Consider the following 25,483-nt stretch of genomic DNA (forward strand, 5'->3'; position numbering starts at 1 on the left):
ACGCCGGCGCCGTGCCGCGTCTCTCCTCTCCGCTCCCCGCCAGCAGAGCCAGACGCACCAGCAGACATGGAGGCTCCGTGAGACACAGCACATGGCAGCAGCGGCGAGCCATGAACCCAAAAAGAAACCACCAAAAACAGAAAATGCTTCAATAAGCAATCGTTAATTCCTTCCCGGAAATATTCCCAAAACCTGCATATTCCCAATAGCGACAGTGGGTTGCCATTCACTCAAGTCAAGGGGAGGGGCGCAAGGCAACCCCCTTTTTCATTTCAGCGATATTTCTCATTTTTTCCCCCTGTTTTTAGTAGTTTGACTTGATCCATCTGGAAGATGGGTGTGCAGGGTTTCCAGGAGTACATTGAGAAGCACTGCCCCAACGCCGTGGTGCCGGTGGAGCTCCAGAAACTCGCCCGGGGAAGTATGGTCGGAGGTGGCCGGCAAAGACCCCCTCAAAGTCCGCTCAGGCTGCTGGTTGATGCCGAGAACTGCCTCCACCGGCTCTATGGGGGGTTCTACACCGACTGGGTCAGCGGGGGGCAGTGGAACCACATGCTTGGCTACCTGGCCGCCCTCTCCAAGGCCTGCTTCAACGGGAACATTGAGCTCCTGGTATGCTTCAATGGCGCCCTGGAGAAGGGCCGACTCCACGAGTGGGTCAAGCGACAGGTGAACGAGAGGCAGACCGCCCAGCAGATAGTCAGCCACGTCCAGAATAAGGGCACCCCGCCGCCGAAGGTCTGGTTCCTGCCCCCGGTGTGCATGGCTCACTGTATCCGCCTGGCGCTCCTCAGGTTCCGCATCGGGGTGAGTGCTCTGGCCCTGCCCCTGGAGGTAGCAGCCTCCCTCGGTTAGCTGTCATCCATATGCACCGTATCGCCACTGGAAGACAGATTGACGGATTAAAAACAGATGGGCTTGTTAAGAAGGGGGTTCCCTTTCGTTATTGCATCTGCCTAACGTTATTCATGTGTTATTAATACAGCCTTATGTGTTATCATAAAGTTGAGCCATATCAGTTATGTTTAAGATGGGATATGAGAAGTCCACCTTAAATAATGATGTAATAAATCTATACCATGTCCTAATTTCTATGTATATAGTTTGACTGATATTGTGTTTGCTATTACCGATATCTGTATAATTCACTCATGGTACAGGTGCCTAAAATGTCAGGATATTTGATGTATCTGTGTAGTATATGAACTGAAGGCTGACTAGCCTCCATTGCCTATTTGTAGACTTTCTTCTTAGTTAAAGGGCCCCTCACTCATACATCTGGGTGGTCAGCTCCAACTTGTGACATCACTAGTGGAGGGATGTGGAACTCGCACCTGGTGAGAAATGAGCTCCCCCTTTTCTAAAGTCTCTCCTCCTCCTCCTCCTCTCTCCTCCCTCCTCCTCTCTCCTCCCTCCTCCTCCTCCTCCTCCTCCTCCTCCTCCTCTCTCCTCCCTCCTCCTCTCTCCTCCCTCCTCCTCCTCCTCCTCCTCCTCCTCCTCCTCCTCCTCTCTCCTCCCTCCTCCTCCTCCTCTCTCCTTCCTCCTCCTCTCTCCTCCCTCCTCCTCCTCCTCCTCCTCTTCCTCCCGTCTCCCAGGTGGTCCAGACCATCGAGGACCACCACCTGGAGGTGATCACCTTGTGCCGGGAGGGCGGGTTCCACGGGCTGGTGGCGTACGACTCTGACTACGCGCTGGTCAACATGCCCTGCTACTTCAGCGCCCACGCCCTCAAGCTCAGCCGCAACGGCAAGAGCCTGACCACCAGCCAGTACCTGATGCACCTGGTCGCCAAGAAGCTCCACCTCCACCCCGACCGCTTCGTCGTCTTCGCCTCGCTCCTAGGTGGGGGTAGAGCGATGCTTACAGGGTGGCAGGGGAAGATGCTAGGAGGTTGCTAGGGAAGATGCTGGTCGCTAGAGAAGATGCTAGTGGTCGCTAGGGAAGATGCTAGGAGGTTGTTAGGGAAGATGCTAGAAGGTTGCTGGGAACACGCTAGTGGTTGAGGGGGAAGATCTCAGTGGTTGCTAGGGAAGATGCCAGCGGTTGCTGGGGAAGGGGTTAGTAGGTAGCTCAGGAAGATGCTAATGGTTATGCTAGCAGGTCAACAGGGGAGATGATAATGTCTTTGCATTGTTCTACCAGTCACTGAGCAACATGCTAAATGTAGAAGATGCTAATGGATGCGTAGCAAGATGTCAGTGGTAATATAGTAAAATGCTCTTGGGAAGATGCTAACATTTGCCTTTTGGTCATTGAGCAGACACTTATCTAAAGCTACTTACAGCTATTTCCGATTCATGCTATTAAGGGGCAAGTGGGTAAGGGGAATCTTTATCAAGGATCCCTACTGGACATTGGGGATTGAACCAAGAACCTTTTGGTTTGGCAGATGATCAAACACCCAAGTAGTGGCTGTTCAGGTTGCTAGCGGTTACTGGGAGACATGCTAATGGTTGATGTGCTGAATAAATAATACAGAGTGTGTGATGGGTCCCGACCACTAATCAACCCCCTGGTGCTGGGGTCCTGTTGTCCTTCCAGGGAATCACATACTGCCTGATGAAGACTTGGCTGCCTTTCACTGGAGCTTACTGGGTCCCGAGCATCCTTTAGCATCACTGAAGGTAAACCTACAATCACTCTCGTGCTCAATGGCACAATGCACACATCCATGCTGAAATATGTATGATGTTGGTGGATTTTAATCGAAGTTCTAATCATAACCTGATTAGAACAGGTTACCCTGTAACCACAATGCAGATTAGAATCCACTATCATTTGCTCTACATGTTGAGTGTATGTTAGTGGATCATAACCTGGTGAGAACCCGTTCTGATCAGAACAGGGTGTAGACCCCGTTCTAATCACAACCTGATTCAACAGGTTCTACACCTTATTCCCAGAATGCAGATTAGAATCCACTAACATACACTCTACCTGTAGGGTGTCAGGGTTGCAGCACGGATACCAACACAAGAATGCAACTGAGTTATCTTCGACTGGACCTGTGTCCACAATAACTCTGGCCCGCGAGGAGGCCAGAGAAGCAACACTGCATTCATGCATTCGTAACCAGAGATTTTCCAATGTCTACTTCTTTCGTCTAGTTTGTCGAAAGAATATGGTATTTTTCAGTCAAACCAGATCATTTACGTTTATATTTTATAATTATAATAATACATTTGTATTCTTGCAGTTAAGCGTGAGCATCAATTCTTTTCCGACCTGGTAACTTCAACGCATGCAGGTCGGGGTGATACGTCTCCCACTTCCAACTTCCCACCTCTGAATATTAACGAACATAACACTGCACCTGTTTGGGATGCTATGTTATGTCTATGTTATGCCCTTAGAATTATACATATTTTTTATTTGAAACGTCATAGTCAGGAAACTAGTTTGAGTCTGATTTACTGTCCTTAAAATCCTTATACCTCAATGTAGATTGCTCAGAGTGTTAAGAATGCTCTTTAAAATGCAAATGCATGTCGTGATATTTATCGATATCGTATCCATTCCTCATGATTACAGTGATAGTACAATTCTTCATAACGCCCAGCCCTCCTACAGCTCTCTGACTATAAGAAAGCTTGGTTTACGTGACAACGTTGCCCTTTAATATGAAATATGAACCATGATCCCTCCAGCAATGCTACAATGCAAAGCAGGGTCGCGTGGCCCCGGCTAGCCATCAGATACGAGCTGTTAGCCTGGTTCAAATACCATCACGTGTGTTTATGTGTGCGCACAAAATATCCATGATTGATTGACGGACGCACAATGCCATGGCAAGATCCCAGCGAACAACCTAACCAGCCAGTCACATTAAGGCTAGCGCTGCTGTAATCGTTGTTATTTTATTCTAAATGTATATTTGCATGCTCATTATATTTAATTCAATTCTAGTACGTCGTATAACTTGTTACACTGGCCGGGCTGTGAGCTGTCGTTTACCGTTTCGTAGCCCTATTGTGTTCATACCATCTGTCATGGTTTGGACTGTCTGTTATCATCAAGTCTAGCACCTGTTTTTTAAAAGGTGCTAAATAAATAAAGTGTGTTATTATTAACTGGCCTCACTCTCTGAGCCTTTGGCAGCTAGCCACTGCAGGAGTCGTAAATATGACTAATAATACTATTGCTAGATTCTCCTGCAGCGTTACTTAACATACACTCTGTCTCATATCAAACACTACTCCAGGTCAATTAATAAGGTGGGTGACTTAGGTACAACTGTGTTTCCTGGGGTTTAACCTGTGCCCCCCCGCCCCAAACACAGGTGCGTGCCCACCAGCTTGTGCTCCCGCCGTGTGACGTGGTGATCAAGGCTGTGGCGGAGTATGTCCGCAACATCCCGGACCCCAGCGACCTGGACGCCATCGCTAAGGACATCTTCACACATTCACAGGTACGGCCTCACACTCTGAGAACAATGCACTGTGGGTCTAGTGTGACAACGGATACCGGATTCACCAAAAAGTCTGAGTAGTCCTTTAATTGGTTAGCTTTAGCTCTGTTGTGTACGGGGAATGGGTTATCCTAGTTATCGTTAGTGCATGGCACTATGATCAACCTTACTGTACCGATAGCGATATATGTTTTATCTATCTTCTGACAAAAGCACCTATTGTAAGTCGTTTTGGATAAAAGCGTCTGCTAAATGTATACGTAATAAACCTTTCCAGAAAGTGAGAGGGTATTAATATCTCGACACATATTGTTCTCATTATTATTTGTTTTATTTATCATATTATTACAGTATTCCCCTTTTTAAGTCCACTAACGTACTGATCAATTGCAAGTGCGCAGGCGTTCATACACACACAGTATAGTGGGTAGGACCCAGTGGGACCGTCTGTGACCCACTTATCGTCTGACCCACCGACTGAAGACAGCTGACCTACATGATCCCAGAATGCCTGGTGGGTTCTTCTGAAGGAGCTGGTATCATGTGGTCCCCCTCTCTCCCCTCTGTCCCGGCACGGTCCCGTCGGCCCAGTCCTGTACTGACGACAAGGTGCTGCGCTTCAGGAGGGCCGTGGAGTACTACGCCCGGGCCAGCCGACCAACGCGCGCCCCCCCACCGTTTGGTACGTACCGTTGTGTGTGTGTGTGTGTGTGTGTGTGTGTGTGTGTGTCTGTGTGTTCGTGTGTGTCCGAGCTTTAGGGCTTTATCAAATTAGATAAAGCATCCTGTACTTGGCAAAATCTGCCATTCAATTTACAATATCGTATAATAATAATAATGACCTTTTCATGTCGAACGGTCACTAATTGTGAGCGTAATTGCATTAGTTTGTGTCTATGTCCAACAACATATGTGTGTGAACCAACAACTATCGCTGCATGTAGGCACAGCAGAAAGAAACCTGTGTTGCCGAGTGTGTGGTTAGCATGTGTAGCTTTTGTGTGTGGTTAGCATGTGTAGCTTTTGTGTGTGGTTAGCATGTATAGCTTGTGTGTGGTTAGCATGTGTAGTTTGTGTGTGGTTAGCTTGTGAGTGGTAAGCATGTGTAGCTTGTGAGGGGTTAGCGTGTGTAGCTTGTGTGTGGTTAGCTTGTGAGGGGTTAGCGTGTGTAGCTTGTGAGTGGTAAGCATGTGTAGCTTGTGAGGGGTTAGCGTGTGTAGCTTGTGTGTGGTTAGCTTGTGAGGGGTTGGCGTGTGTCGCTTGTGAGGGGTTAGCATATGTTGCTTTTGTGTGGTAAGATTGTGTAGCTTGTGTGTGGTTAACGTGTGTGGCTTGTTTGTGGTTAGCTTGTTTGTGGTTAGCTTGTGTGTGGTTAGCGTGTGTGTGGTTAGCGTGTGTAGCTTGTTTGTGGTTAGCTTGTGTGTGGTTAGCGTGTGTGTGGTTAGCATGTGTAGCTTGTTTGTGGTTAGCTTGTGTATGGTTAGCGTGTGTAGCTTGTTTGTGGTTAGCTTGTGTGTGGTTAGCATGTGTGTGGTTAGCGTGTGTAGCTTGTTTGTGATTAGCCTGTGTGTGGTTAGCGTGTGTGTGGTTAGCATGTGTAGCTTGTTTGTGGTTAGCTTGTGTATGGTTAGCTTGTGTGTGGTTAGCGTGTGTGTGGTTAGCTTGTGTGTGGTTAGCGTGTGTGTGGTTAGCTTGTGTGTGGTTAGCGTGTGTGTGGTTAGCATGTGTAGCTTGTTTGTGGTTAGCTTGTGTATGGTTAGCTTGTGTGTGGTTAGCGTGTGTGTGGTTAGCTTGTTTGTGGTTAGCTTGTGTATGGTTAGCTTGTGTGTGGTTAGCGTGTGTGTGGTTAGCTTGTTTGTGGTTAGCTTGTATATGGTTAGCTTGTGTGTGGTTAGCGTGTGTGTGGTTAGCGTGTGTGTGGTTAGCGTGTGTAGCTAGGCATCATGTAGGAGCGGACGGCTCGCTTCATGCCTGTGATCCGGTTCTCCAGTGGGACCAAAACAGACGGGAGTGCCGGCTACTGGGTCACACGGCGCTCCTCAGAAACCACTCGACATTCCAGCCGCTGCTCCGACTGGGAAGTCTGGGGTAAGACCAGTTATACACACACTCCCATCACTCACGTCGCTGTTCATTCATTTTTTTATCCGAAAAGACGTGGAGCTGAGAAAACAGTCAATGATGTAGCAACTACTGTTAGCTGCTGCATGACAGAGTTCGTAAATAACAACAACTTTAGACAGTGTAGACTAGATAGGACAGTATTTTATACAGTCATTATATGGATCATTGAAATTAGATAGTATTGTACAGTGAATGAAGGATTATAGATTGTTATTATTTAAAACAGGTGTTGCTTTTTGCATTCCGAGAAGTTTTCCATTGCACGGATTACAGAGGACGTTTTGTGTTTACAAAATAACTACTACTGGGAGCAAAGAGCAGGCGACCATGAAGCCGCTGACTCCTTCCTTCCACCGTCTCCCCCTGGCCGTGGCCTTCTTGTAGTCATAATTGTTTACAAAGCTGCCGTTGGCACTCTTCCTTCAGCGGAGGGAAGTGCTGATTCATCCTTTTGTCGCTATCTGCCTATGAGGCGTTAGGCGTGAGGTCTTGATGACCGCGTTGGGGTCAACCTAAGGTCAGAGGTTCTCTAGACCAGTGGTTCTCAAGCTGTGGGGTTCTTACCACTGGTGGTACGCGTGCACTATTTAGCGGTACACAGACGAAGCTCCAGAAAAGAAAATAACATAATAGTAGTACGAATGGAAATGCATTAACCATGAGACCATTAAAATGGGATTTAAAATGTGTTGAATGAATAAAGGTGCCCCCTGCGTGAACTGTGCGTAGCGGAATAGGGCAGCATGCCTACGCCCAGTGTTGGGGTAGTTACTCAAAAAAAAGAAATTAGTTACTCATTATTAGTTACTTCTTGTAATGAGATTACTTTACTAGTTACTGCACTTCAAAAGTTACTTCACTACTGCTACTTATTACTTTACTTTCCCGTTTCCTAATTTACTGTAGATACATGGACAAACATCATAGCCCTATCATCACTGAGTGTTTATTGAATAAATCTATGCAAAATATCATATAAAACCATGTGATAGAACAATATCCCTGTCTGCACAAAGAAATGCCTCACTGTAAAATCCACAAACAACAGGATAAAGTAGGCTATGGTGAGGTCAATCAGCAGCAACACACAAGTTTCAAAACACATGCTTTGGGAAACATGAGAGCAAAAATTAAGTGGTCAATGAAAAATATAAAAAGGTCACTTTATCCCATACAATTAAAACAGAAATGCACTTAAGCAGCGGTGACACACACTGTAACTTTATGTGGTCCAACGGCTGAATGAACCTGATCTATTTCGCAAGCTATGACATCGTAAGTGTGTCTTCCTCTCACCCTCTTGCAGGCAAGAGCAGCCTTCTCAAGTTTTAAAGTAATGCTGTCTATCCAGTCCAGTCATTCCTAAGTAACTTTTGTTGTAACTTTTTGTGGGGTAACGTGTTACCCCCAACACTGCCTACGCCACTGTGTTTTGTTATATTTTTTAACATGGGTCATAATGGTGGTACTTGGGGAGAGAGATATGTCCTGAGGCTGTACGCGGTATAAGAGCTTTGAGGACCTCTTCTCTGTCCTCCTGGTCCCCCCTCCAGGCCCCGCCCAGCGGTCCGCCCCCTCCCAGCGGTCAGGCCCCGCCCAGCGGTCCGCCCCCTCCCAGCGGTCCGCCCCCTCCGGCGGAGCAGCAGGCTCAGCCCCGGGCCCCCCAGGCTGGGGACGGCCCCCCCGACCTCAGCCTCTTCGGAAACATTCCTCCAGAAGGGAAACACACGCCGCTGTACGAACGGTCCTCCCTGGTCGCCGCCGCCGCCGCCGCGCCTCGGAGCCCCGCCTCCGCCGGCGCCGTGGACGCCAGCCTCCCCCCCGAGGACGCCGCTGCCTCCACCACCGTCACCCCCTCCTCCTCCTCCTCCTCCTCCTCCTCCTCCACCCTCACCTCGTCCTCCACCATCACCTCCTCCTCCTCTGAGAACGATGAGTGCTGCACCGTGACGGCCAAGTAAGTCCACTCCTGCTCAGGGAACGGGGGTGAAACGGGCACCGGGTCCTCACAGTGACATTAGGTTTAATTGACTGCATGGCACCGAGTGAAAGAGAACCGTCTGTAAAGTATGTACCAAACAATCAAGATAGAGTGTCAACATAAATGAATCACTTCATTAAATGAATGTCTCTTAGGCCTAAAAAAAAAAAAAGTTTGGTTCCTGATGGTTGTCAGTTGAGGTCATGGGTAGGTAGGGAATTTATTTTATTTTTTCCAGCGGCAGCGAATGATATTTAGGTTGTTTTTATTTAAAAACGAGAGAATGCGCTCATCCTTGTACAGAATGAAGAGGTGCTGTACAAAAACGTAATTATAGTTTGCATCAATTTTTATTTTTTTATTTTTTATTTTTATTCTTTTCAAGATAATACAATAATTTGGGTCGCACATAAATTGACAGGGTCGGTCGGAAACCGGAACCGAACAATTTTTTTTTTTAGGCCTTACTCTTGAAGTTTCAATAGTAGGTTGGGATACATATTGGGTTATTTCAAAGTATTGACTCTGTAAAACATAATGAGACTAGAACAGACCTTTCAGTGACCACTAGGTGGTGATTCGGCTAATGAAGTTGTTTTAAAAGCGACCGATACAACAGAAATAAATCACAATACATACAATACAACAGATGTGAGCAAACCCAGTAGAGACAAGACAAAGTCAACAGAGTTTAGGATTCTGCAAGATTATGGGATTTAGTATCTCTAGGAGATCGATCGTCCCTGTTGAAAAGGTCAAATTTAATCCTCAACTCAAACTGTTTGATTGATTATCACAAATATATCTCTGGAAACCGGTTGTTTTTCATATAAAGGCTCCACGCTGCCAAAGAGCTGCCTCAACACTTCTGCCTCAACAGTTCCCTTCAGAGAGCATCGGTTATAATATCTTCAGACCCGGGTGTCGTGGGGCCTGCCAAATCCAAAACAAACTGAGTAATGTTACTGATGTAAGAAGTTAAATATCCGAAAACACGGATAAAGGGCTTTTATTGTGAAAAACGCTTTTATTGTGAAACCCGCTTGTAGGTGCGTGAGTGCGTACGTTAAATGCATGTACATGCGATTCTTTCGCGACTTTCCTTGAGCTTGAATGAACACAGCATCAGAGCCAAAGAAATTGGAGCAGGTAGCGAGCTCGGATGAGATCTTAAAAGAGGAAGATGAACACGGAGGGTACGTGTTCAATAAAATATGAATTCAGTCTTTCCCACAGAAATCCCAGCCGACGCCATGTTTAGTTAAGCTCTTTCTCCTGACTGTGTTTGGTTTGTAGGTGTGTTGTCATGGCTACATTATGAAAGATGGAGGTTTGGCTGCATTTTAGTTCACCTGTTCATGTTCAGAGAGCTCTTAAAGAAAAGTGACAGATAGGATGACATTTTGCTTTATTGAAAACCAACAGTGAATTCTGTATTTCTGCGGTTGACATGGTCAATTAAATATTATTATCTCATTCACACACATAGTTTAGGGACTTTTTATTACAAATGCTTAATAAAAGCTACAGCAACACATTTTCTACTATTCAATCTAACTGTTGACACATGACAGAATTAGCTCAGCCCCTCAAAGGCATTTGGGATGTCTCACTCTCCGCCCATGAAAACCCTTCATCTCACACGTTGGTGTGTTCGTCCCCGTTGATTAACCGTTCAGATAATAACACGCTGTCACCGAGCTAAACGCCCACATCCTCACAAACGACACTCTTTCTGTGGTGTCGGTTGACCTTTTCTGTGCAGTGCAGTGGCGGAAATGCACCCATTGACATTTTTTTTTCCGGATTGTAAAAAAAACACAATGTCATATCCCTTTCAAGCACAGACAATAGTTGTGTAATCGGTAACGCTATAGGGCAACCGCTCGTGTATTGTGACATTTCTGGTCACAAGTTCCCACTGAGAGGCCGCTGGTAGTGCAACTAGAGCCGGCTCATTTTTGCAGCCGAGTTGGACGTGGTGACGTATTGTCAGTGGATCAGGACCGGGCGGGGGATGGGATAGAGGTACTGACTGGTTCTGGGGTCGTTCCCCAATGTCCACAGTCTACCTGTAGGCATCAAAGAGCAAGATGCCCCGACCTGCTCCTTAATGACCTGTCTCTGTACTGTCTAACCCCTACCTGCTCCTTAATGACCTGTCTCTGTACTGTCTAACACCTACCTGCTCCTTAATGACCTCTCTCTACTGTCTAACCCCTACCTGCTCCTTAATGACCTGTCTCTGTACTGTCTAACCCCTACCTGCTCCTTAATGACCTGTCTCTGTACTGTCTAACCCCTACCTGGTCCTTAATGACCTGTCTCTGTACTGTCTAACCCCTACCTGCTCCTTAATGACCTGTCTCTGTACTGTTCAACCCCTACCTGCTCCTTGATGACCTGTCTCTGTACTGTCTAACCCCTACCTGGTCCTTAATGACCTGTCTCTGTACTGTCTAACCCCTACCTGCTCCTTAATGACCTGTCTCTGTACTGTTCAACCCCTACCTGCTCCTTGATGACCTGTCTCTGTACTGTCTAACCCCTACCTGCTCCTTAATTCTGACCTCACCTGAATTCCCTGACACCGTTAAGGATAGAAACGTGAGTAGTAAACACTAAATGACTTCCTCTGCTCCACGTTCTGTGTCTGTGTTTTCAGTCATGTGGGCGACCACAAAGGAGAATGGGACAAGAAGGTGAACCATGAGGCGGAGCCCCCAGAGGGGGCGCTGGAGGCCCAGACCAACGTGAGTACGACAGCAGCAGAAGAAGAAGAAGAGAGAGAACGTCCAACACTTAACAGCTGACCTCCGGGCGCGTGTCGTAAGATAAGATAAGATAAGATAAGAGGCTCCATCGATCCAGATATGGAGAATCGGCTGTGACAGAGTCAACGGGTTTTATTGACGAATGCGCAGTACGACACATTCTGAAGTTCTTAGGACACGGTTTTTATTTTAGAGTCGTAAAGAAGAGAAGAAATAGGAAAAAATAAAGGAAGTGGTTTAAGTAACAAAAGTATGCATAAAACACAATACAATACTAACAAGAGAACCTAAAATAAGAATAAAAGATGGGATATCAGAAATGTATATTTATAACAGTGTAGAAAATACATCTAATATAATAGATAATAAACCCTGTTCATCTCCCCCTCTTCCTCCCCCTCCCCCTCGTTCATCTCCCCCTCTTCCTCCCCCTCCCCCTCGTTCATCTCCCCCTCTTCCTCCCCCTCCCCCTCGTTCATCTCCCCCCTCCTCTCCCTCCTCGTTCATCTCCCCTCTCCCCTCCCCCCTCATTTATCTCCCCCCTCCCCCTCGTTCATCTCCCCCCTCCTCTCCCCCCCCCCTCCTCTCCCCCCTCCTCTCCCCCCTCGTTCATCTCCCCCCTCCTCTCCCCCCTCGTTCATCTCCCCCTCCCCCTCGTTCATCTCCCCCCTCCAATCCCCCCTCCCCCTCCTTCATCCCCCCCCCCCCCCCGTTCTCAGGCGGCCCCCCCTCCCTCCCCGGCCCCCTCCCCCTCCCCCTCCCCGGCCCCCCCCAGCGGCGGGGGCAGCCGGCTGGGCAGCCACGGCGCCCCCATCCCCTCCCTGCTCTCCATGGCCACCCGGAGCCACATGGACGTGACCCTGCCCCCGCTGCCCGCCGTGGCCCCCGAGGTGCTGCGGGTCGCCGAGCACCGCCACCGCAAGGGCCTCATGTACCCCTACATCTACCACCTCCTCACCACGGTCAGTGGGGGGCCCGGGCCTGAGCTGCTGGGTCACGGGGCTCACGTCAGGGCGATGGAGGGGGAAGTCAGGATTTTTCAGCCACCCTATTTTCCAATAATTTCTGGTCTAGGGGACTGTAAGGGACAATGTATTGTTACGTAGATTAAGCACCTTAGCTGCATTACCCCCACATAGCCACATGGGAGCGGGATCGAACACATAAGCTGTAATTACTATACATAGCCACAAGGGGAGCAGGACCCAACATGCAAGCTGCAATAACTACTCCAGCCACAGGTGGCAGCACCTGTAGACAGGTGAGGAAGCCGGAGCCAATGCATCACATAGGCCACGCCTACTTGATACAAACGGAGCGAGAGTCAGATCGGAGGTTAGAAACATATGGCGGCCCGGAGTTACTAGATAGATACAAAGGACTGCGGTTTGACGCTCCACGTGCGTGTTAAATACAATTCCCCTCCTTTTGCTCCATGGTTACCATACCGAAATATTTTAACAGTATAGAACGCCGGTCATTATCGGGCAAATAAGCCCCGACAGGGCGAACAGGACACCGACGCGCAGCGGAGGTGTCTTGCTTCGCCCTGAAGGGGCTTATTCTCGATAATGACCGGCGACGTTCTATACATTATCCCGCTTATCACACGGCTACTTGCCAAAACGAAAAAGTAACTTCACACGGTGTGTCTTTTTACGATTTATTCGTTACCAGCATTCGTAGTGTTGATCAGCAGTAAAATAGTCCAGCAAAGACGTTGACGTTGCGTAGCAACCGAAGACGCTGGGGTTGACAAGTTACCGGACTACTTGCGGAGTGTTACCAAAGACGTCATCAGAGGCAAAAAGTCCTTTGTTTTCCTTGACAGCGGTCAATTATACTTAGCAACGGTGAATTATGAAAATATTATCCACCACTGGAAGTTGTGAAGAGCCCATGCAAGTGAACGGAGCGTTTCCCCGGCATTGAGAAGACCCGTGTGATAAACTACTATAACAGTTTTACCTGCTTATATACAGATCAGTACCGAATTGCGACAGAATGTCGCAGCTGTAATCCGCGAAAACAGGCTGTGATGTAATCCCTTTGGGCAACAGTGCGGCGTTGATGTACGTCCTCTGAAAGTGCTTATTTTTGCCGCTGACAGGCTCAGGTAATTCCCTTATATTATGCAAAGGATCCCTACAGAGAAATAGCATATTGTCTTTACCTTACGCTTGATTGTTAGTTATTGTGTCTTTAATAGACAGATTAAGGCAATCACATGAATCAATTGCCATTTACGTCTTCAACCCCAACTATTTACTCTACACTTGAAAGAGAAGGTTTTTAGAATCAAACAAGCTCATCCACAAGACAACCCACCTATGGTATCTTTCTTTCTCTGTTCTGCCTGGGTCCGAACTGTCTGTTTCGCCATGATTTACAGACAGACAGTTCAATAAATGGTCCTTTTTTAAATTGAGACATGTAGCATTTGTTATCATGATTGTGTCCTTTTTATGATGTAATTTGAGGGAAAAAAAGTATTATCGGCTCAGAGTATCCACACCCCGTATCAGTCATCGGCTAAGGCTGAAATCGTATCGGCATCGGCCCTAAAAAATCCATATCGGTCGATCCCTGGTCCTCTCTCTCCTGGTCCACCCTGGTCCTCTCTCTCCTGGTCCACCCTGGTCCTCTCTCTCCTGGTCCACCCTGGTCCTCTCTCTCCCGCCGCAGGGAGAGATCAAGATGGGCGTGAGCCTGGAGGACGAGGGGAACCAGGAGCTGCCGTCGGCCGTGCAGCTCTTCCGGCCGCTGCGGCAGTACGTGTACGGCGTGCTCTTCAGCCTGGCCGAGGCCGTGAAGAAGGCTGAGCGCACCGCCATGAGGAGGGCCTGCCCCCCCGACTGTGAGAGTGCACACACACCTGCACGCACGCACGCACACACGCAGACACACTCATGCACACACACACGCGCACACAGTCACCGAACACACTGACTGTCTCTCTCTCTGTCACTCACTGATGCACACTGACAAACACACAAATGCATGCACTCACACAGCCATCAAACACACACACACACACACACACACACACACACACACACACACTCTCGCCCACTCACTGACACGCATGCACACACGCAGGCGCACACATGCACGCACACAGTCACCACACACAATCACTGTCTCTTTGTGTATCTCACTGACGCACACACACAGCCACCACACATGCATTCGCTCTTGCTCTTGCTCTCGCTCCTTCTCGCTCACTCGCTTGCATGCACACACACACAGCATTTCATATTGCTTATTGAAATGAAACTGAATATCTAAGTGCTGTGCACTAATCATCACCAGTTACTGAGTCCTTTAATAGGAAAGGCTTTTAATGTGGTGAAAAATATCCCCACTGCAATGGGACTCCCAGCTGCTTTATTACAACACCACGCTCAAATATTTTTGAGCGTATTACAATGATAAATAACCATAATGTCGTAGATAAAATCCTGCTTCCTTCTTCTATCCCTTAGATACTCAGCAGTTCTCTGATGCAACATCTGTTTAGCCACACACACAATAGGGCTGCGCGATTATGGAAGAAATACTAATCACGATTATTTTGTTAAATTTTGAAATCACGATTATTCAATCTATTAATTTTGAGTTTGAAACAATGATGCATTTATTCAGCATTTCTCTCCAAAAAAACCCTTTGTAACTGAGAACTTTTGCCGCTTTTCCACCGCACATGTAGCTCGACACGACTCGACACGACACGACACGACTCGACACGGTAGCAGCACGGGTCCTTTTCCACCGCAAATAGTACCTCCTGGACGTGGGCGGGGTCGGCTGCGCGAAAGGGCTGTGACGTATTTTTGTACGCGACGCAAACAACACCTACGCAACCCACACATGGACAGAACCCACATAACAACAATGGAGGACATCGATGCGATGGTATTCGTGTTCGTATTATTAGCTGGCATGTTGAAGAAGTTGAAGAAGTGGAATATGTTGGCTGCGGCGCTGCTATGGCTGTTACCAGCATGGTTGCCATGTCGCTCTCGTGACTTCGTCACACTCTCTGGCCAATCAGTGGCCGGCCGTCTGCCGACGTCACCTTTTAGCATCGGCTCAGCCGCTTGGAACCTAGAGCGAGGCGGTACTAGAAAAAGCAGCCACTTCAGGTACCAGATACCATGTTTCGCGGTGGAAACGCAAAAAATGCGAGCTGAGTCGAGTCGAGTCGAGTCGAGTCGTGTCGAGCTGGTACCATGCAGTGGAAAAGCGGCATTAGAAATTTCTCCGAAAATGCACAAAATGTTCAAATCCAAAATAATATAATATACAAGTATGTCTCCAGCTGCAATTTCTATAAAACATGAATAAAATAAATACACTTCTAAAAAAAAAATTGTTAAAAAAAAACAAATTTTCCTCCCCTTCCTGTGTCCCCCTCCCCCCCCCCCCCCCCCCCCCCCCACCAGACTCCCCCGTGATGGTGAAGGAGTGGGCTGCCTACAAGGGCAAGCCCCCCCACGCCCCCGAGCTGGTGGAGGCGCTGTCCTGGCGCGAGTGGACCTGCCCCGGCCTGCGGCAGCTGTGGCTTGGCAAGGCGGCGGAGGACAAGAACCGCCGCATGCGCGCCTTCCTGGCCTGCCTGCGCTCGGACACGCCCGCCATGCTCAACCCCGCCCACGTCCCCGCCCACCTGCTGGTGCTCTGCTGCGTGCTGCGGTGAGTCCTCCCCGCCCGAAAGGGGTCGCCGGTTCGATTCCCACGACGACGACCACCGCGTCGCGACGGCCCACCTGTGGGGAGTCTCACCACGCCGCTTCGGGAAACGTGTTGGGGAAAAAGTCCCGGAAAAGTTGGACGCCATTGGTCCGGTTTTGGAGACGCAGATCCCGGGCCGATGGCGTCAAAGGGCCAACTTTTTCACGGACGTGATTTGTTTTTCCTAACATGCTTACTACGAAGCACTCTGTACTTACCGTATATCAGAAAATAGCCAGGCCTGACATGACCCCTTTTTAATATTATGCGTCTGAATTCACTGTAATATCAACTGTAATATCAAAAAACCTCCCCAATATAGATCACATCAGGGCCCACAGATTGGGTTCGTGACCCGATCGATCCGATCATCATGGTGTCCGACACATCTCTCCCACTGTCCGATGATCAGATGACCCCCCCCCCCCCCCCCCCCCCCCACTCAGTTCCTATGATTTCTAGCAGCTCCACCAGATCTTCCTGCGCCCCGTTCCCCGTCTCACGCGTGTGCCCTCTTGTGTTCCGCCGCAGGTTTATGTTGCACTGGCCGGGGGTCAGAATATTACGGCGGTACGAACTCGATGCCTTCCTAGCACAAGCACTTTCCCCTCAGCTGTACCAACCCGAGCAGCTGCAGGACCTGAAGGTGACTGTCTGGATGGAGTGAGTCCCGTATGAGGAGCGTCCCGGGAAGGGCCTGGGACCCCACCCCCCCCCCCCCCAACCAGGGGGGCGAGGTCCGGGGTCGTATCTGACCCCGCCTCCTTGACCTCGCGACCTCTGGGTCAAACCATTCCAAAATCAACCGGATCGGTTGCGTGAATCCGACAGATTTGACACGTTCTCTGTTTCACTGGAGGCTCCTCATATTGTTAAGACGGCGGAACGTGCTTCAAAGAAACTTAATGTTTTGCCGAAGCACGCTCTCTGTGTTTTGTTCGAGCTGTGTGCGACTTTGGAGGGAGCTGTTCTGTGTGTTTGTGTGTGTGTGTGTGTGCGTGCGTGCGTGCGTGCGTGCGTGCGTGCGTGTGTGTGTGCGTGTGTGTGTGTGTGTGTGTGGATGGTTTAGAACAAGAATATTTTAAATTAAGCTAGGAAGTACGTGGTCCCGCATTCTGATTCGGTCTTCGGCCGACCTTTGACCGTGGCCAGTCGAACCATCCACACCGGCTGTGCCTTCTGGTACCTGCCTGTATCGGTAGCTGTGGGGGGTCTCTGTGGGTGTCACCCTGGGGTGCTCTCCCTGTCTGCCTGGTGCGTCTGCATCCGTCTGCTCTCGTAATTTGTTACCCCCCCCCTCCCCCCCCCCGCTGGCTTTATGTGTTTCCCAGGGTTGTAACGATTCAACATGGAAAACGGTTCTGTAATGTACATTAGGGGTTTTAAACATGACTCAAGCTTTTTTCCAGAATCTCCTTTTTTAAAATGCTTCCTCCTTAACGCACAATTACACACCAGCTCATGGTTTTTTATTGGAGTATACCACCAGCACATTTGAATTTGATGTAATCCATGCAGAATCGTCCCGGTAGTTTTTGATTGGGGAGCACGGTGTCGTTACAGCCCTGCCGATAGCTGGCTAGCTTGTGGCCTGGTTCTTCTGCTTGCTACCTTCTCTGTACTCTTCCCTGGCTAGCTTGTGGCCTGGTTCTTCTGCTTGCTACCTTCTCTGTACTGTCTCGTCTGGGCGATAAGACGTAATGTTATCATCACCTTAACGTTTAACCCTCTATGTACCGCATAGAGTGTACCAAGTAATGTCAAAATAAACTGAGGTTCAAGACATTAATAATATATTCACAGTAATTGCCGCACATGTTATCAGATTACAACCAGCCTAGTGTCTTTTAATTAAGATACCCTACTCAGTTAATAACTAATTAGCTTCTTAATATATAAGATATATACTGTATATATATATATATATATATATACAGAAGATAGATGGATACAGAACCCAAAAATACAAACTGGCCTTTTATTTTGAAAACATCGCCCAGTCCTGCGATTGGTCCTTAGCCTGGATTGTCCTCAGAGGTCATTCCTCAAACCCTTTTAAAGCGTCACTTTTATTTATTTATCTCCAGATAGAGCGTCTGGACCCCCGTGGCGTGCAGCTGGGTGCCCTGTTCATGACGGGTGTGGACATGGCCTTGTTCGCCAACGACGCCTGTGGACAGCCAATCCCGTGGGAGAACAGCTGCCCCTGGATGTACTTCGACGGCAAACTGTTCCAGAGCAAGCTGATCCGGGCGGCCCGGGAGAAGGCCCAGCTCATAGACCTCTGTGACGGTCAGGTAGCTGGCTCCCTGCTGTCGTCGCTAATGCTAATGCTAACGCTACCGCTACGCTAACACCAACGCTAATGCTGTCCATGTGGACACAAAACTAGCTAGCTCAAGAGGACTGCTCTTCAAAGAGCCAGTCAACCTAAAATCCTTTTTTGGGTTTTAATTTCGTTAGTATGTCTCCTTTGATGTTCAACATGTTCGTATTGTGTCATTAGCTGCGTTTCCATCTAAAAGGTGATGCGAATCTTTAGAAAGTTCGCAAAAAAGTAATTCGAATTAGGTGAGTTTCCATCAAGTGGTTGGAGCGGAATAGGGTGATGACGTTACACGTTGATGTCGGCAGGGTTGCTATGGCCGGTCGTTATGCGGAAATCGGAAAGACTGTCAGTCCTGTGTGATCAAAGTTCGCTACGTCACTGCTGATTCGCAAAATGTGTTTCCATCTCCCATTTTGCGAATTTACTCTCTTTCGCATTTCTGTGCCGATAAACCTTTTTGCGAATTAGAGGATCTTTATGCGAATTTTGGTGTTTCCATCACCGTTTACTGATTCGATACTTCAAAGTTCGCATAAAATCAGGGGGATGGAAACGCACCTATTGTGACTTTAATAAGAACTTACTCTAGGAAAAAACTGTAAAATCTGTTTTTGAACGTTCTATTCCGAACGCGGGTACTGTTCAGAAAAGTGTTCATGTTCGATTTGATTTCGATGCTCGGTTATGGAACCAAACATTCTACAGACAAGAGCTAGCATAGCCAGCAGCGTTACGGCATAGCTCCGCTAGATCTATTGGATAATTCATAACTGATGAAATGATTCTCGGTACAAGGATGACTTTTTAATGCGAAACTACGGGGTTTTGAGACACGCACTGCGGTGCCCATAGAGCGGCTAATGGAGGCGACGCGACGCAGCGTTCAGGTATCAGAGCGCCGGCGTGAACCACACCGTCGGAGATCATCAACCGCACTTCATCCCAACCTTTTACTTTTAATACTCTAATAATGTATAATTAGGTTTCTATCCTTGTTTTTAACGACTCGTTTTATGGATCACACAACATGATAGGCCTTTCGTTAAATTATTAAGATCATCTTTTTCAATCAAGGTAAAAGACCTTGCCACAAAAGCAGCACAATCATCATATCTCCGCCGGTGTAACCTGATGAGATGTAAAACCTACCTGCAGAGTAATGACTGAGCACGTTTATGTGTTCCAACACTGGGATGAGCAAGGCTCAGCGGTCCGGATTATCAGCGTTCACTGAACGGGATCCCATCTCGACCTGCCGCTCGCTCTCTCTCTCTAACTACTGGCTGCCCTCTCTACTTCTGGTCACTCTATTGTCTGGTCTCTAATATCTGTGTAACTACTGGTCTATATCGCCCTCTCTCTACTTCTGGTCTCTCTATCGTCTGGTCTCTCTATGTCTTCTCCAGCCTTGTTAGACTGAACCGTGTTTCTCTTGGTCTCTCTCCCTCTCTCTATTCTTGTCTCTCTATCGGCTGGTTTCCCTCCAAGTACTGGTATTTCCATCATCTGGTCTCTCTTGTTGGGTCGACAACTGGTCTCTATCATATGGTCTCTCTTTCTCTGTGTAAATACTGGTATTTATTCTCTGGTCTTTCTCTCCCTTTCTTGAACTACTTGTCTCTTTATCGTCTGGTCTCTGTCTTATTTGTTGTCTCTCGTCAGGTGTCTCTCTAACTACTGGTCTCTCTAGAGTATGATCTCTCTCATTCTCTTTCTCTCTCTGGCTAACTGATGGTCTCTCTCTCTCTCTCTCTCTCTCTAACTGATGGGCTCTCTCTCTCTCTCTCTCTCTCTCTCCTCTCTATCTCTCTCTCTCTCTCTCTCTCTCTCTCTCTCTCTCTCTCTCTCTCTCTCTCTCTCTCTCTCTCTCTCTAACCGATGGTCTCTCTCTCTCTCTCTCTCTCTCTCTCTCTCTCTCTAACCGATGGTCTCTCTCTCTCTCTCTCTCTCTCTCTCTAACCGATGGTCTCTCTCTCTCTCTCTCTCTCTTCTCTCTCTCTCTCTCTCTCTCTCTCTCTCTCTCTCTCTCTCTAACCGATGGTCCTCTCTCTCTCTCTCTCTCTCTCTCTCTCTCTCTCTCTCTCTCTCTCCTCTCTCTAACCGATGGTCTCTCTCTCTCTCTCTCTCTCTCTCTCTCTCTCTCTCTCTCTCTCTTCTCTCTCTCTCTCTCTAACCGATGGTCTCTCGCCCCTAGGCGGAGCTGGCCGGTAAGGTGGAGAAGATGCGTCAGAGCATCCTGGAGGGCCTCAGCTTCTCCCGCCCGCCGCACCACATGGCCTTCCCTCCCCCGCCTCCCCTCCCATCCCCCTCCTCACCCCCACTTCATGCCCTTCTTCCCCCCCGCCGGCGCCTTCTACCCCGACCCCCCAAGATGGTGCGCCGGGACGGGCGCGGGTCGTGTCCGGTGAGTGGGAGCAGTGCCCCCGGCGCTGGGGTCAAAGGTCAAAGGTCACCCAGCGTGGGGGTCAGGGTTACAGAAACGCCTCCTCGGTCACTGAGGGTCGGTGTTCAGACTCGTGTTTCGCTAGATGTTCAGACATGGTTAATTATTGAATAATTAATCAATCAAGGTAATGTTTTGTTGAGATAGTGTCGGTGAAATACGATAACGAGGTTAAGTTAACGGGACCTAATTGTACGACCAGTGAGCAGTACTTGAACTGCATTAACCGTCTTAGTTGATATTCACGCAGTGCACCGTGGTGAATACACCAGGGGACGACCGTACTCTGTATGGATGCAATAACAACTGGAATCACCTGTAATGAAGCCCTCAGCTGTGACTGTGTGCATAAGTGAATGACTCACACGCATCATGATTACCGCGTCTAGACGTACCGCTGTGGCTCACGAAGCGCCACCGAATAATTGGAACCGATTTGAAGGAGCTTTTATTTTGAAATGTGATCGTCTCCCCAGGACTGCAGGCTGTCGCCTCCTCCGGGGGCAAGCTGGAGATCGCGGGCACGGTGGTGGGCCAGTGGGCGGGCAGCCACAGGGGGCGGGGCCGCAGGGGCTTCCCCATCCAGGTGGTGTCTGTGGGCGGAGCCCCCCGCGGGTACGATCCCGGCCGGCCCCTCGGCTGCCGTCTCTTCTTTAGCGCTCTCTCATTCGCTCTCTTTTCTAAGATCTCTCTCTCTCTCTCTCTCGGTCTCTCTCTCTCGTTGCTGTCTCTCTCTCACTTTCAATTCAACTTCAGGTGCACCGAAAGAAGTCATACTGCTCTCACTCTGTCGCTCCATGACTCTGTGTCTCTCTCTCTCTCTGTCTCTCTCCCTCTCCATTACTCTGTCTCTCTCTCTCTCTCTCTCTCTCTCCATTACTCTCTCTCTCCATTACTCTCTGTCTGTCTCTCTCTCTCCATTACGCTCTCTCTCTCTGTCTCTCTCCCTCTCCATTACTCTGTGTCTCTCTCTCCATTACTGTGTGTCTCTCTCTCTCTCTCTCTCTCTCTCCATTACTCTGTCTCTCTCTCCTTTACTCTGTCTCTCTCTCTCCATTACTCTCTCTCTCTCTCTCCATTACTCTCAGTCTCTCTCTCTCTCCATTGCTCTGTCTCTCTCTCCATTACTCTCTCTCTCTCTCTCCATTACTCTCTGTCTCTCTCCATAACTCTTCGTCTCTCTCTGCATTCATTTGTCTCTCCTTCTTACAATGTCTCTCTTTCTCTTTATTACAATGTATCTCTCTCTCCATTACTCTCTCCGTCTCTCTCTCCATTACTATGTCTCTCTCTCCCTCCATTATTCTATCTCTGTCTCTCTCTCCATTACTTTGTCTCTCTCTCTCTCTCCCTTTCTGTCTCATAGTTAACCCCTCTATAACGATCATGCTCTCGTGTACCCCCCCCCCCCCATCTATGTACTGGATGGATGACCTCCCCCTCTGTCTCCCCCTCCTGTAGCCGTCTCAGAGGGGTGATCTCCACCCCGGTCATCAGGGCCTTCGGGCGGGGCGCCCGCTACCACAGCCTCACTCTCAAGGGCCACCCAGCATTCCTGGTACGTCACACACCTGTACGCACACCTGTCAGAGCCCGACCCTCACTGGACTTTAGGGGCCAATACCGATACCGATATTAAGGAGTAACAGATTACAGATTTCGATATATCGGCCGATATTCAAAATATAGATATATCAGCCTTTATTTTATATAAATATATATTGTGGTAACTTTGGGGTTGGAGCAACTCCTTGAGGTTTGCTGCTCAGCCTCCAGCAATGCTTCGGGCCACAGCGACATCACGTAAGGATCATACGACACACGATCCAATGAGCAGTAGGGGGAGGAGCTACTAACCTTCACACAGATCATGATGTTAAACTGGGGGTGTTGGGAGTGTTTATGTGGAGGTGCTCGGTTAAGCATTCAGAGGTTCAACCACCACAGTATATCGGCGCATATCGTCAATCAGAGATACGATGTATGTGAATATCAACCTATATAATCGGCCAGCCGATATATCAGCCTGGATCTAATACCGGTAGGTACCCAGGGACCTCTTACTTGATGAGGCCTAAGGCTGAGACTTAGGACATTCAGAGCATTCAGTCCATGTCAGAGCAGACTCCACAAATATAGAAGTAAAGTATTACAAAATATTACAAAGCTGGACAAAAAAACTTCAGAATCTGAACAGAAGTTTAGTAGGTTTTATGTTTTATTTGCGGTATTCAACTGCATAGTTAATAATTGTTAATGGGTTTTAAGGCTGCATCACAAAAAAGGAGATAAAATTCCGCAGTGTGCTATAAACTAGAATAACTATCATAAAAACATGACTTTTTTTTATATTCCTCTACACAGTAGAACTATCATTATCCTCTTATTGTGAATATGCATGTTAAGTTCTGGTGGAAAAAAACGATCCGTCATTTATCCAACTTGTAATGAAGATGTTGAATCATCTTGAGCACCTTGCAGGAGTTCTTCTCTCCTGCTATGTCGAGTTACTGAGTACTGGCTGCATACCACCAAACCAGTTCCCTTCCCCAACACAGCCCTTAGTTTCTCTACTTATTAAGTTAATTCTAAGTTAATTCCTTATTGTCTGAAGGTCACACTGAACGTTTGTCCTCCGGCTGAGCTCTCTGACCTTAAACGTACTTCAAAACCAACCCTCCCACTCTCCAGCCTTGTTAGACTGAACCGTTTTTCTCTCGGTAAACATTCCATAGTTTTAATTCCTCCGCCCGCCCTCTTTGGTCCGTCTCCCCAGGGTCCTAAACCCCCCCATGTCTCCGCCCTGGACGGGAAGGCCAGGAAGAAGAGCAAGCCAGACGAGGTGAAGAAGAAGGCGGGTCTCGTGGAAGTCAAAGGTCACGGCGGTGGCGTGGAGAACGGCGTGGAGGAGGAGGACAGGAAGTCTGTGCACTTGAACGGCGAGGCGGTCACCATCCTACCAGGAAGTGCCTTCAGCGGTCCCGACGCCAAGTCGTGCGTCATCGTGGCTAACCCTTACCTTCCTGTTGCACTAGCCGTCGACGCGGCCGGCGCCATGGAAACGGTGCGGGCGTCGGAAGAGTAAAGCCTATTTTTCTAGAGAGGGTGACGGATGTGAGCGGTTGTGTCGCGTGTTCGGAGAACGATGTAGAGAAGCCTAACAGTTAATGCACATTTATTCCTTTGTCAGAAAACAAAACTAACGGGAAAACAGGACGACCTTTCCGCGTTTCCCTCTCAGCGAACACAACTCGTTTACAGGCGTTTGTTATGGCGGCGTTTGTTATGGCGGCGTTCGGACGGTTCACCACCACCGCCGCGGAGGTTAATGCGCGGTAATGCTAACATGACGAGAGACCACTTCCTTTTAATTCTCAGCATAGGGGGAAGCTTCCAGAAGCTTTTGAGTTTAGGAAAACCTTTTTCTTTCACTAGGGATGAGATAACTAAAACCACTTGTTATTCCGTATTTGGCTCCTTGTCTCCGTTATCTGAACTGATCTCATGTTGTCTGTGTAGCCGCTTGATGCCAAATTAAAATCCAATATTTACAACAGAAAAAATAACCATCCTCAGAGGCCATTAACACTGGTTTGAGTTTGAAGGCGCAGCATTGCATCAAAGGAGCTCGGATGGAGTTTTTTTTAGTATTTCCAGCTTCAAGTCAAATTTACAAGCAACAGCAGGGGGGGGGAAAGAGATAGTATTCAGCACCAATCGCTCGGATCCCGGTACGGGAGCGAGCGGACCGATCGTGGCTGTGCTAGAGCGTCGTGCGTCGTGTTGCGTCTCTCCAAACCGTTGCATGGTTCCTAGGTTAAGACGTGTATAGATGTTGTGCATGTTGTTCCCATTCCTCGGTACGATGACTGTGGCCATTGACAAAAACACAAATACTATTGAAATATAATCCATTTAAAAAAAGAGTTACCTGTTGGGTCTGTTGACAATGGGGTCTTATTTTCGTTTGTGGTATTGGTCTCTGTTGCATTTAATTAACTAAAGAACGCAAGAATCTTATCTACCCAATCGTACCCATAGTATACATGTTCTCTTTTGCTGTTTGATGCGTTTGTCGGATATCTGGTAAAAAAAAAATATATTAACAATAATACAAATGTCACCCCTTTTAATGTAGCTGGAATAAATTGCTTGACCTTCCCAATAAGAGTTTAGCAGTTTATCAATTTTAAGATTTGTTTTTCTTCTTTTTTCAGTCATTCTTCTTAACTAGTGAATTTAGATTTCAACTACCCTGAGCTTTTCTCATGTTACTTATGATCATAAATATGATGTACACACTCCCCGCCCCCACCCAGAGCTGCATAAATCACCTTTTATGTACGTTGATTTGAGGTTTATACTACTCTCCTTGAGTTTGTTTTAAGAATGAACTGTCGGGTTGGCTTGAATGTTGATGGATTGTGATGTGGTGTATTTGAAGGCAATGCAACTTACAATGCTTAATAAAAGTCTATTCTTTTAGTATAATAGTAGTTGCTTTTTTAAATTTGTTATTGGATTACCGTTTAGATGTTGTCCTTTAATAATTCGCCTATTAATGTGAAATTAATCCATTGGCTATAATGCTGTAATTAAGAGAAAATAATTACCCTTTTATAATAATAGAATAGCTGCCGAAACAATAACTGGGGAAAAAAAATACCCGCCACCTTCTGGAAATAAAAAA

The 25,483-nt window shown here is 48.0% G+C and overlaps 1 protein-coding gene across 1 annotated transcript; it reads left to right on the forward strand.

Moving 5' to 3' along the window:
• Window positions 1–25,284, forward strand: LOC132470948 (constitutive coactivator of PPAR-gamma-like protein 1 homolog). The gene is given in 20 exon segments (XM_060069912.1): window positions 1–807; window positions 1,596–1,842; window positions 2,542–2,624; window positions 4,280–4,408; window positions 5,000–5,090; window positions 6,399–6,496; window positions 8,086–8,489; window positions 11,179–11,306; window positions 11,438–11,484; window positions 12,013–12,249; window positions 13,973–14,144; window positions 15,733–15,982; window positions 16,553–16,667; window positions 18,109–18,318; window positions 20,545–20,619; window positions 20,621–20,725; window positions 20,727–20,754; window positions 21,270–21,408; window positions 22,255–22,351; window positions 23,570–25,284. Coding segments are annotated over 20 exon segments (3,438 nt in total). The 5' UTR covers window positions 1–333; the 3' UTR covers window positions 23,879–25,284.
• Window positions 25,285–25,483: the final 199 nt, after the last annotated feature.

The sequence above is a fragment of the Gadus macrocephalus genome, chromosome 13, assembly GCF_031168955.1.
Source record: "Gadus macrocephalus chromosome 13, ASM3116895v1".
Taxonomy (NCBI): Eukaryota; Metazoa; Chordata; class Actinopteri; order Gadiformes; family Gadidae; genus Gadus; species Gadus macrocephalus.